At 41.9% G+C, this 13,313-nt stretch overlaps 1 protein-coding gene across 7 annotated transcripts in view; it reads right to left on the bottom strand.

Annotated features, from left to right (window-relative positions):
• The window catches only part of RPGRIP1 (RPGR interacting protein 1), a 79,811-nt gene that overhangs the window by 22,294 nt on the left and 44,204 nt on the right, over positions 1-13,313 (bottom strand). For 6 of the 7 annotated variants that reach the window (XM_066277388.1, XM_066277389.1, XM_066277391.1 and 3 more), the window contains 5 exons: positions 13,081-13,232; positions 12,294-12,636; positions 10,221-10,405; positions 9,020-9,223; positions 7,770-7,908 (listed from right to left, as the gene is read on the bottom strand). In XM_066277388.1, coding sequence (XP_066133485.1) covers positions 7,770-7,908; positions 9,020-9,223; positions 10,221-10,405; positions 12,294-12,636; positions 13,081-13,232 — 1,023 coding nt within the window. The remainder of the gene's footprint in view (positions 1-7,769; positions 7,909-9,019; positions 9,224-10,220; positions 10,406-12,293; positions 12,637-13,080; positions 13,233-13,313) is intronic. The other variant, XM_066277393.1, reaches the window with a different exon arrangement.

Raw genomic sequence — 13,313 nt, 5'->3', positions numbered from 1 at the left:
GGAGACCTGGGTCAAAGGAGTCTGACATCTGTTCTTTCCTAGACAAGAACATTCTCCAGAAGAGCAAAGGCTGTGGGGGCTGCTACACCTTTATCCATCTCAGGGTCCAGCAGTTTCTTGCCATGATGTTCTATGTTTCAGAGAATGAGGAGCAGGAAGGCAAGGACAGCCTCAGGTGGGACATTGGGGATGTTGAAAGAAGAAAGACCAAAGAACACCAACCTGACCCAGGTGGAATACTTCTTATTCAGCCTCTCCAATGAAAACAGAGCCAAGAGGCTGGAAACAATCATTGACTGCCAAATGTCAATGGGGCCAAACACTACTTACTAAAATATAAAACACAGGGTCGCCAGCTTGAAAATGGGATCATTGACATCTTACCATTGTTGGCTTGAGCCCAAAGGTCACTGGCTTCAAGTCCAAGGTTGCTGGCTTGAGCCCAAGGTCACTGGCTCAAGCAAAGGGTCACTGGCTCAGCTGGAGCCCTCCCCCACCCGTCAAGGCACATATGAAAAGCAATCAACAAACAACTAAAAGTGCTGCAACCAGGAATTGATGCTTTTCATCTCTCTCCCTCCCTGTCTGTCTTCTTTCTCTCTCTCTCTCTCTCATGCACGTGCTTAAAAAAAAAAGGTCCTGGCTGGTTGGCTCAGTGGTAGAGCGTCAGCCTGGCGTGCGGAAGTCCCGGGTTCAATTCCCGACCAGGGCACACAGGAGAAGCGCCCATCTGCTTCTCCACCCCTCCCCCTCTCCTTCCTCTCTGTCTCTCTCTTCCCCTCCCACAGCCAAGGCTCCATTGGAGCAAAGATGGCCCGGGCACTGGGGATGGCTCCATGGCCTCTGCCTCAGGCGCTGGAGTGGCTCTGGTTGCAACAGAGCCAAGCCCCAGATGGGCAGAGCATCGCCCCCTGGTGGGCGTGCCGGGTGGATCCCGGTCGGGCGCATGCGGGAGTCTGTCTGACTGCTTCCCCGTTTCCAACTTCAGGAAAAAAAAAGATGAGTTTGATGCTCCAATCCAGAAGCTGCTGAACAAAATCAAAGAAAGAAACCCACAACTGACTATTGAGAGTGACAATCAAGATCCCAGAAAAAAGCCTGACCAGGCAGTGGCACAGTGGATAGAGTGTCGGACCGGGATGCAGAGGACCCAGGTTCGAGACCTCGAGGTCTCCAGCTTGAGTGCGAGCTCATCTGGTTTGAGCAAAGCTCACCAGCTTGAAGCCAAGGTTGCTGGCTAGAGCAAGGGGTCACTCGGTCTGCTGGAGCCCCCGATCAAGGCACATATGAGAAAGCAATCAATGTACAACTAAGGTGCCACAAGGAAGAATTGACATTTCTCATCTCTCTCCCTTCCTGTCTATCTGTCTCTCTCTCTGACACTCTCTGTCTCTGTCACACACACACAAAAAAATGATCCCAGAAAAAAATATTCTTCTCATGACTTCTTTTTTTGAATGTAGATATGAATTATATCTATTTCCTTAAATATTGCCTCTGTCTCTTCTTTCTTTTCTCCTACATTTAATTAAATGTAGTTTGGATCTCCTCATTTTATGTTTTATGTCTTTTTTTTCTGTGAATCATTCATTCTACAATAAAGTAATGGATCTTCAAGGTGATAGTGAACATCCTATCAGTCAGTGATGTTAGTTGCTGGGTCAGATGTTATTTTAGCCTTGGATGTGCTTCTTGCTTACTACATGAAACAATAACTTAACTTTGTATGAATGAAATGTCTATATCTCAAGTATATTAAGAGAAATAAAGGTGAAAGCATTGATGAAAAAAAGAAAGTAAACAAATTTATCGTCTTACAGGTCCAGAGGTCAGAAGTTCAAAATCAAGGTGTTGGAAAGTCTCATGCTCACTCCAAAGGCTCTAGGGGACAACCTGGGTTTCCTTTGTTCCTTTGCCTTTTCTAGCTTCTGGTGGTGCCCAGAATTCCTTGGCTTGTGGCCACATTACTCCAATCTTTGACTTCCTGGTAACAGTGCCTCCTTTTGTTCTGCATGTGTCTCTCCTCAATATATTTTCATTAAATTTGGAATCCGCTCAGATAATCCAGGATGATCTCTTCATCTCAAGATTTTTTTTTTTTTTTTTTTTGTATTTTTCTGAAGCTGGAAACGGGGAGAGACAGACAGACTCCCGCATGCGCCCGACCGGGATCCACCCGGCACACCCACCAGGGGTGGACGCTCTGCCCACCAGGGGGCGATGCTCTGCCCCTCCGGGGGGTCGCTCTGCCGCGACCAGAGCCACTCTAGCGCCTGGGGCAGAGGCCAAGGAGCCATCCCCAGCGCCCGGGCCATCTTTGCTCCAATGGAGCCTCGGCTGCAGGAGGGGAGAGAGAGACAGAGAGGAAGGAGGGGGTGGGGGTGGAGAAGCAAATGGGCGCTTCTCCTATGTGCCCTGGCCGGGAATCGAACCCGGGTCCCCCGCACGCCAGGCCGACGCTCTACCGCTGAGCCAACCAGCCAGGGCCCATCTCAAGATCTTTAACTTGCCTGATCAGGTGGTGCTGCAGTGGATGGAGCATCAAAACTGCGATGCAAAGGACCCAGGTTTGAAGTCCCGAGGTCACCAGCTTGAGCATGGGCTCATAGACGTGACCATGGTTGCTGGCTTGAAGCCCAAGGTCACTGGCTTGAGTAAGGGGTCACTGGCTCTGCTGTAGCCCCCGGGTCAAGGCATATATGAGAAAGCAATCAATGAACAACTAAGGAGCCACAACAAAGAATTGATGCTTCTCACCTCTTCCTATCTCTTTGTCCCTATCTGTCCTTCTCTCTGTCTCTGTTACAAAAACAAACAAACAAACAAACAAACAAAAAACCCAAAACTTTAACTTACATCTTCAAAGTTTCCTTTTTAAAATAAGGTCACACTTGCAGGTTCTGGGGTTTAGGACATAGATATAGCATTTAAATTAACCCATATTCTTTGCTTTTTCATTTCTTGTTGCATCTTTGTGTTTTCTTCTGGGATAATTTTCCTTCAGCCCAGAGAACAACCTTCAAGTTTTCTTTAAAATGTAACCTGGAAGCAAACTCTCCATTTGTCTTTAAATGTCCATTATGGAAGGATATTTTTGTCATGCAGAGAATTCTTGGTTGGCAGTTAATTTTCTTTAAACACACTGAAAGTATCTTGCCATTGGCTTCCAGCTATAGTTGCAGCTCTTGACAAGTCAGTTACCATCTTACCAATGCACCATGGCTGTTATTTTCTTTTAAATGGATACTTTTAATATTTTATTTTCTATATTTTTACTCTGATATGTCTAGATTTATTTTTACTTATCCTGCTTGTGTCATTTAATTAAATTTTAATATCTTTTATTAGTTCTGGAGAATTTAAGTCATTATCACTCTAAATACTGCATTTCTCCTTTCTTTCTTTTTTCCTACATTTAATTGTGTTGCTTAGACATTCTTATTTAGCCCTCTATGTCTCTTTTCTTCTCCTCTGTATTTCCCATCCTGTTGTCTCTCCTTGTTTTATTCTGGATATTTTCACCAACTCTCACTTCAGTTGTGTTTAATCAGCTTTTAAGCCATATGCTTCTCTCAAAAATTTTGTATTTAGCAGTTCTGCCATTTTTATTAATTTTCATATTTGCTACATATTTTGCAAACATTTTGGGATTGATTCAGAAAAAACAACCACTAATAAATGGATACCAAAAGTATTAGGTAAAATTTGATGGGGAACAAGATATTTATAGTCTCAAAACATCTTCTCATAGATTACTTAATATAATAATTACAAAGGGAAATAATAACTCTGTAATTGGAAATCCTGGTAGATGCTTTCTTACCCATGAGAAACATCACCAGTAATGAGATAAAATAACTAATCAATGTAATGAAGACCCAATATTAATTTTGTGGCATTCTTGTAAAAAAAACTCATGACCTGAATCTAATTATGAAGAAACACCAGACAAATCCAAATTAAGAAGGAGAACTTTATAAAACACTACACCTATAATCTTCAAATATGTCAATATCATGAAAGACAAAATAAAAATGAGGAACTGGTCCAAATTAAAGAAAACTCAAGGGACATGACTAAATACAATGTATGATGCTAGATTACATAAGGGGCGAAGTCTACTACAATGACCATTATTGGGACATTTGGCCAATTCTGAAAATGGATTGGACATTAAATAATAACACTGGGATACAATTATTTTCATTTTCTGTTGCATGAGGTTTTAGAACTGTTTTTATATATTTCTGCCTCATTGATTCCAAATCTGAAATCCGTTTTTTGGTGCATGCTCTAGCTTTTATGCAATTTTAATTTCTTTTTGCTACGGTTAATGGTATGCATTGGTTTTTAAATTGGAGTTAAAGGGCAACGACTCTTGGATTGAACATAACCAGAAGGCAATTAATGTTTTACAAACATCACTTTTACATAATTGTAGTTGTTTTTAAATGTAAAAAATTATTATCTGATAAATACACCCTCTTATTTTAAGATTGAATCATGGCTTCTTCGAGTAGGCATAAATGTAAGAATAGTCCTGACACCTTCTGTTATATATGTGGCTGTTACACACTTCAACATCAAAGGCACAATATTTCATCATTTGTGACACATGCATATATTGCCTATTTTCAGTGGTTCCAATTGGTTATTCAACTCATCTGCGAGAAGATTATAATGACATAAAAATTGTCCTAGACTTTCTGAAGTATGAGGAGCATAACTGGATCATTTGTGTGGATCTTAAAATGGTAAATTTCCTGCTAGGACAACAGAGAGGTTTCACGAAATATCCTTGCTTTCTATGTTTGTAGGACAGCTGAACTCGAGAGAAACACTGTACACAGAAGGAGTTGCCAAAACGTGAAGCTCTGGAAGTAGGGATGCAAAATATTGTGAATGAACCTGTAGTTAATCGAGACAGGATCATTTTCCCCCCACTTCACATCAAACTTGGCTTAATGAAGCAGTTTGTTCAGGCTTTGAATAGAGAAAGTGAATGCTTTCAACATATTATTTCTGCTTTTCCTGCCTTGTCTTTTGAGAAGATAAAAGCAGTATATTCGATGGACCTCAAATTCGAACCCTCATACGTGACGAAGAATTTGCCATGAAGATGATTAGGGAGGAGAAAGCAGCATGGCAGTCTTTTGTGGCAGTTACAAAGAACTTCCTTGACAACAAAAAAGCAGAAAACAATGAACTTCTGGTTGAAAGTATGCTGTTGGCTTTCCGTGACATTGGATGTAACATGAGCATTAAGATTCACTTCCTGAACAGTCACCTTGACAAGTTTCCCGAAAATCTTGGAGCTGTTAGTGATGAACAGACTACTGCTGGAGTACCAAATGAGATTGTCCTCAACAAGTACACAAACGCAAGAGCTATAAATGCAAATTTTTGCCTGAATAGAATTTAAATAAGTTTTGTGCAAATTTTATGATTAAAATAAGTGTTTTAATATGTTCTATTTTGAAATTGTAGACAAATTCTGATGCAATCATATCTTTTAGTGTATCAGTGTATTTACTGCATTATATAAATTATTATATTTTCACAAAGATGGTGCCCAAGAAGCACTCTACTTCATTATGTTAAACTAAATGTTGAAAATTTTACAATAAGATGAAAACCTAAAATCTTGAATTGCAAAAAAACTGTAGCTTACAGAGAAAAACTAATGTCAGATTTGAGATCAGCACACTCGAATTAGGTAAGAACAAGTGTTTTTGTGGATGCAACAAAAATTTTGTTCCCCAGTGTAATATATTCATGTTAAATTTACAAACCTGGTAATTATACTTTGATTATATAATTTCTTCTTTCTTACTGAAATATATAGCAATAAGTGGGCATAATGTTTGCAACTTATTCTTAAATGCTACAGAAAAAAATGATAAAGCAAATGTAGAAAAATGTAAAAACCTGCTGAATTTGTGTGAAGGGTTTATATGGTATATATTTTTTCCTATTCATGAAACTCTTATGTAAATTTGAAATTATTTAAAAACAAAATGTTGTGCCCTGGCTGGGTAGCTCATTTGGTTAGAGCATCATCCCTATGTGCAAACGTTGCAGAACTGATACCCAGTCAGGGCACATACCAGAATCAGCCAATAAATGCATAAATAAGTGGAAAAACAAATCAATGCTTCTCTCTCCCTCTCCCTCTTCTTTCCTCTCTCTCTAAAATCAGTAAATGTTTAAAATTTTTTTAAATGTTTTTAAAAACAACATCAATTTTTATAGCTCCAGTTCCTTGCTGAAAATTTAAATTTCAGTTTTATCTCCATGAAACTAGTAAACACAGTTGTTATACAAGTAGTGTTTGATAACTCCCCTATCTGATGTCCTGGTAGGCATTGAATCAGCTCTTGTCCCTCTGGTCCTACAAGTGCTCAAAGTACAATTCTGCCTCTCAGAGCAGAAGAGGCTCAGAATGGGGCTGCTTTCTGAGGTGCCAGACCAGAGCAGGACATTCTGCCCTGAACAGACACCAGAATCAGACTACATCTTATTTCCCTACCCCCAAAGTCCACCAAATGCATGGTTCTATTACTCCCCCATATCCCCCGGACCAGCAGTATCCCAGGGCAGAAGCAGTCCAGCTCACCCTCTCTGAGTTCCAATCATTCTCAGATCTAGGTTCAGTAAGTCTTTTCTCTCTTATTGGCTCTTTAATGTTTTTAAGAAACATTAAAATTTTTTTAGCCTGACCAAGCAGTGGCACAGTAGATTGAGCGTCGGCCTGGGACACGGAGGAGCCATGTTCAGAACTCCAAGGTCACCGGCTTGAGTGCAGGCTCATCAGCTTGAGCGTGGGGTGGCCGGCTTGAGCGTGGGAATATAGACATGACTCCATGGTCACTGGCTTGAGCCCAAAGGTCACTGGCTTGAAGACCAAGGTTGCTGGCTTGAGTCTAAGGTTGCTGGCTTGAGCAAGGGGTCACTTGCTCTGCTGTAGCCCTCTGATCAAGGCACAGATGAGAAAGCAATCAATGAATAACTAAGGTACCGCAACAAAGAATTGATGCTTCTCATCTCTCTCCCTTTGCCTGTCTGTCCCTGTCTGTCTCTCTCACTAAAAAAAAAAAAAAAAAAAAAAAAAGATTTAGCCTGGCCTGTGGTGGCACAGTGGATAAAGCGTCGACCCGGAAATGCTGAGGTCGCCGGTTCGAAACCCTCGGCTTGCCTGGTCAGGGCACATATGGGAGTTGATGCTTCCGGCTCCTCCCCCCTGTCTCTCTCTCCTCTCTAAAATGAATAAAATAAAAAAATAAATAAATAAAAAGACGTAACAAAACTTTGAAAAAAAAAAAGATTTTAAAAAATATTAACTTTAGCTTTTTAGTTGTCATCAGTATGAGAGTTGGTTTGTATAACCTGAAATCATATCTACTTCTCATTGCAACAAAAAAGGTTTACCTTCATGTAAAAGGAATTTAGATTAACATCACAAATGAGCCAGTCATACTCCTTCTATTTCTTTGTAACCATGTGGTACACAAGACCCTGAAATGAATTAACATCTTATAATTGCTTGATAATTCAACTGGCTACAGCTAGCTTTAAATATACAAAAAATTACCTTCTTTGAGAATTACACCTTAACTGGCCTATCACACTGTAACATAAAACTGAGACAGGGGTCTTCAGTACTAATTTTCCATGTAAAATTTAGCAATAGAGATGAAGGAGAAAAATAACTTTCTTGATAAAATAACTCAATGATTAAATAGAAAAATTGGATTTAAAAAAGACAATACCATTTATGGGATATAGGGCTTCATTTTGTATCGGTGGTGAAGGGGATGATGTCATTTTCTGTTCCTTTTGCTGATCTTTTAAATCATCATCTATGGAGATATTAAGCCCTGAGAATTTCCATTCAGTGTAGTTTACTTGCTTCAGAATAAAAACAACAAATAAAATTACATGTAATTATATTGCATAATTATAAAAATTTCATAAAATCAATAACCACATAAAATTACAAATACATGTAATTACTATAAATTATTTTAACATAATAATGTAATTATGTAATCATATAACACTTATTATCTCATATATACATAATTTTAAATCATACTAGTAACTTTCACCCAGTTTCCTATGAAGAAAAGGCAGTATCAAGTACATAGCAGATGTTCAATAAATACTTTATTTTGATTACAGTTGAAGTGGACTGGTGTTTTAAAACTGTGGTAGTAGGCCTTGCCAGATAGATTGGTTGGTTAGAGCATTGTCCTGAAGCACAGAGGTTGCTAGTTTGATTCCCAGTCAGGGCACCTACAGGAACTGGTTGATGTCCCTCTCTCTAGCTCTCTCTCCCTCCCTCCATCTTTGCCTCTCTCTCTTCCTCTAATGGTAAAATCAGTAAATAAATAAAAAAAATTTTTAAACCTGTGGTACACGGCCCTGGCCGGTTGGCTCAGTGGTAGAGTGTCAGCCTGGCGTGCAGGAGTCCCGGGTTCGATTCCCAGACAGGGCACACAGGAGAAGTGCCCATCTGCTTCTCCACCCCTCCCCTCTCCTTCCTCTCTGTCTCTCTCTTCCCCTCCTGCAGCCGAGGCTCCACTGGAGCAAAAGTTGGCCTGGGCACTGAGAATGGCTCCATGGCCTCTGCCTTAGGCGCTAGAATGGCTCTGGTCACAACAGAGCGACACCCCAGATGGGCAGAGCATCACCCCCTGGTGGGCATGCCAGATGGATCCCAGGCGGGCGCATGCAGGAGTCTGTCTGTCTCCCCGTTTCCAGCTTCGGAAAAATACAAAAATAAAATAAAATAAAATAAAATAAAGCTGTGGTACACAATCTGTTGAATTAAATTACAATGAAATGAACAGTCCAGAGGTTTATCAAACCTCTTGTGTTTGTGGAAACACATAGTATCCACAAAAAGCAATGATTATTGCTTATCTTGTGTGTCAGCTTCTGCTTCTTCCTCTGAAAATAATGTACTTGGGGATTCTACAACCCACATTTTAGTTTTTCAGGGCTTCTAAGGCCTTACCTGTATTGTATTTCCATTTAAGATGTTACGGCTAAGGTACTCCATTCTGTTCTTTTCTTGAATGCCTGTTCTTCTGCCATGTTTTCTTCTTGAGTAGCTTGCCACCTGGTGTTCCCTTTCCTTTCTTTCTCCCACCTGAAGGGTTTTTCTCTTAGCTAGATACTGGTCAGCTTTAATGGGAATCTCAGTAGATACCACCTGGTCCTAAACAAAAGGATCAGAGACAGCCTTATAAGATGATAGTTTAACAGCCTTGACACTCTAGAAAGGAATTTGTATGCTAACATTAGACTTCATTTCTCTCCTGCCATAGAGTTGAGAGATGCTGTCTCTCTCTTCTCCCCACAATAAAATCCCGAGTGTTGCTCCAGCAATTGCCTCACAGCATTATGAAGTTGCTAATTAACCCTCTGAGTAGTATTTTTCATGTTCGCTGACCCCCAGAAGTAAGTTTCTTTTTCAAAAAATGAAATTAGTTCCAGTTCCAGTTTTATTAACTTAAAATCATGTTTGTTTGATAACCAATTTATGGAAACAAGAAGAACAGACATTTACCTTTTCTTTAATGTTGCCTTACACATTTTTAAAATAAATCAAGGCCCTGGCCGGTTGGCTCAGCGGTAGAGCGTCGGCCTAGCGTGCGGAGGACCCGGGTTCGATTCCCGGCCAGGGCACATAGGAGAAGCGCCCATTTGCTTCTCCACCCCTCCGCCGCGCCTTCCTCTCTGTCTCTCTCTTCCCCTCCCGCAGCCAAGGCTCCATTGGAGCAAAAGATGGCCCGGGCGCTGGGGATGGCTCTGTGGCCTCTGCCCCAGGCGCTAGAGTGGCTCTGGTCGCAATATGGCGACACCCAGGAGGGTCGCAACATGGCGACGCCCAGGATGGGCAGAGCATCCCCCCCTGGTGGGCAGAGCGTCGCCCCCTGGTGGGCGTGCCGGGTGGATCCCGGTCGGGCGCATGCGGGAGTCTGTCTGACTGTCTCTCCCTGTTTCCAGCTTCAGAAAAATGAAAAAAATAAAAAATAAAAAAAAATAAATCAATCGTACTCTGGATGGTTGGAAGGCACAAGGACGTACATGAATGTTCATACTACTCAAAGGGTTAAATCTGCAAAACACATGACATTCACAGAAGGAATTTCTTTTCCCCAATTTTAGTACGTTTTATTCTATGTCCCACAGGATTGGTGGCATTCTGCTACCTGGGGAGGAAAGGAAGCCTCTTCCTCAGGAGATGAGGTCTCTAAACTGTCCTTGGCATTGTTCTCCTCAGTCTGAGCTACTGGCTTCAGGAAGCTCTCTGGAGGTAGGTAGCAAGATTTCCAATCCAGTTGTACCTGAATAGACCCATTTGGTTTCCCCACAGGGTCAGTGAGGTTAAAATCACCTGAGAGACAAACAGACATTAAGATCTGATCAAATGAAATAGGCAAGTGAGCATTTATCAGCAACTTATCTATTGCTCCATTTTTTAATTCCACCATATTTTGTTTGTAATTAACTAACATTCCTCAAATAATCATGATAATATGCTCAGAAGTTACAGAGAATAGCCTTGGATATTTATATTACCACAGAACATTTACTTCTAATATTCTCCTAAAATATTTGAGGCAGAGGCGGATTTAACGGCAGGCCCCCTCAAGGCGCGCGCCCTGGGCCCCAACTTCTGAAGGGCCTCACAAAACCCCAACTTTACACTTTTTTCTAATGACACCAAATTTGTGTTTCATATGTGCAATTTTAACATTGATAGTACCTAATATTTTTTATTTATTTTAAAATATGGTTAACATGTATTTTTATTTTCCCTGTCTCTCTCTTTTCTTTAAGGGGCCAAATATTTTCTTCTGGGCCTGGGGCCTCAACCGACCTTAATCCGCCTCTGTTTGTAGGGGAAGCAGGGTATCTACAGGTTTCAGTAAAAAGATAGTCAAAGGATATATGGAGAGGTATAGCTTGCTTGTCATCGGTCACCCCGTCAATAAACAAGATCACATTATTATTATCAAATACTTACTATTCCTTAGGTATACCAAGAAAACCACTGTCTCTACCCATGTGGTCCTTATTTCTAAAATAACAAAAGCCAAGAAAACTTTAGCAAAATGGCTTTTCCAAAATGCTAGACTTTTGATTTGTAACACTGACAAATGTAACAGCTGATTCACATTGTCTCTCCTCTTTGGCAAAGGACGAGCTGTGAGCAGAAGTGTCCGCACAAATGTAAAGCACTTGTGGGGCCCTGGATGGTGGCTCAATGGACAGAGCACCAGCCCGGCGTAGGGACGTCCCAGGTGTGATTCCTAGTCAGGGCACACAGGAGAAATGTGTGCTCATCTGATGCTCTTCCCCTATCTGTGCCCCTTCTCTCCCTCTACCCTTCCCACAGCCAGTGGCTCAATCGGTGTGGCCCCGGGTGCTGAGAATGGTTTGGTTGGTCGGAGCACATCAGCCTTGCATGCTAAAAAGAGCTCAGTACAAATAAGCATTGGCCCCAGACTGGGTGGGTCCTGGTCTGCTTCACTATTTCCCCTCCTCTCACCTATAAATAAACAAATAAAGCAAGCAAGCAAGCAAACAAGCTCTTGTGGCATTGGGAGGAGAGAGGCCCCACACACTTCCTGGAGCGTCCAGATGCCTGTTACACACGGTTGTATCCTGGCTGTGCCCATCCACACTTCTGAAGGAGAGCATGGATACCCCTGCCTCACCCTTCCCGAAAGTTCACCCTTCCTAGGCGCACCTCACAACCCTGGGTATGAAAATAAAGAAAGGTAGTATAAAGTTAAGCTTCAAGTTAAAATTCAAGAAATTTCCTGTAGTCATAGTATGGCATGGAAAATCTTGCTAACTTGTATCTAATGTTTAAAGGAACCAAGAGAATTATGGGAGATGGTTAAGTACACATTTTTTACCTGATATCTAATCATGTGCTAAGAATCAACAGGCCTTAAGTAAAGACAGATATTGGGAACCACTACTGAGTCAGAAAATGTTTATTCAGAGACAGAGGTATGAACTTCAGGTTGGGGGGGGGGTCAACCCACTTGTGAATCTTGCTTTAGTTATTGAAAAGAAGCAGAAGCAGCCAATGTGCACATGTGATTAGGGAGGCTCTAGGTCTGTTCTGTCACTCTTGACAATATTCTAAAATCTTTTCAATAGGTTTTAAGAGAGACTGTTCTAAGCAAGTAATCAAAGAAAAGTAGAATTAGGACAAGGAGACAACACTGGGAAGAGATCACAAAGATGCAGTAACCTTGAACTCCCACCTTTAATGGATTTGTTTTGTGCAAGAGGCAGCAAAGGCACTTGGACTCTGCCAAGGTATGAGCCAGGCTCGGAGTCTTCATCGTCAAAAACGTACAGAGACAGGGCCTCCCGTCTCAGATATTGATCCAGGTCAGAAGTCACAAGCACTGGGAATCGAGCCTGGTCTCCAAAGTAGGGACTGTTACTCGCTGGAATGATGGCAGTGTCATGGTCAGAATAGGTGAAAAAGCGGTACATGGCGTACGGACTGGGTTGGGCTCCCAGCCATCGACTCTGAAGGCCACAGCATCTGGTGATCTCCACCCGCAGCTCATTCTGATGTTTCCAAGTCTCTGATCTGGACTAGAGAGATGTTGGTCTTGGATGGAGGAAAGGGGCAACCTGAGAGAGTTGTTGTAGGTGAAGCCCAGCACCCTTGATGATCGAGAGCTATGGCCTAGAGAATTGTTGAATCCTGACTGGGTCACAGAGAAACCTAATGACTTTCGCCTGCCTGCAAACGGGCTATGGCAGATGGTTATCTGAGGGAGATGCTGGCACTCAGGCCTTATCTGAGAGACTGGAACAGAGAAGCTATTTTGTTCACAGCAGGGAGAGGTAGCTACCGCCAAGGGCATGGTTTCATTTCAAACTCAGATTTGACCAAGGGAAGAATCTGAACTAGCTGTGGTGTGACAGTTTTTTTCTTTGATTCACATTCAATGTGAGAATGGGAGAATGAGCTATTCTCATAGGCTGCTTGGCTGAGGCTCCTTTGAGATGCATGGGGCACATCCTTTTTCTCACCTCATCCTCCGGGGCCCTCCAGGCTTCAAGCACATTGGCTGACAGGTAGGCCTGGGCTTTCTTTTGCTTATTGCATGCCTGTAGGCTGGATCTTATGGGGAAGTGCAGCCTCATCCAGAATTCTAGCACCCCAAAGTCTTCTCCGCCAGCTCCTAGGTAGCAGAAAGTATAAAAGGCATGGAAGATACAGATGGTGTGGTGAGGATCAAGAATAAAGGCAGAGGAAATGGGAA

The sequence above is a fragment of the Saccopteryx bilineata genome, chromosome 4 (assembly GCF_036850765.1).
Source record: "Saccopteryx bilineata isolate mSacBil1 chromosome 4, mSacBil1_pri_phased_curated, whole genome shotgun sequence".
NCBI lineage: Eukaryota > Metazoa > Chordata > Mammalia > Chiroptera > Emballonuridae > Saccopteryx > Saccopteryx bilineata.
Note: the sequence above shows the minus strand (reverse complement) of the source record. Positions and strands in the feature narration are given on the sequence as shown.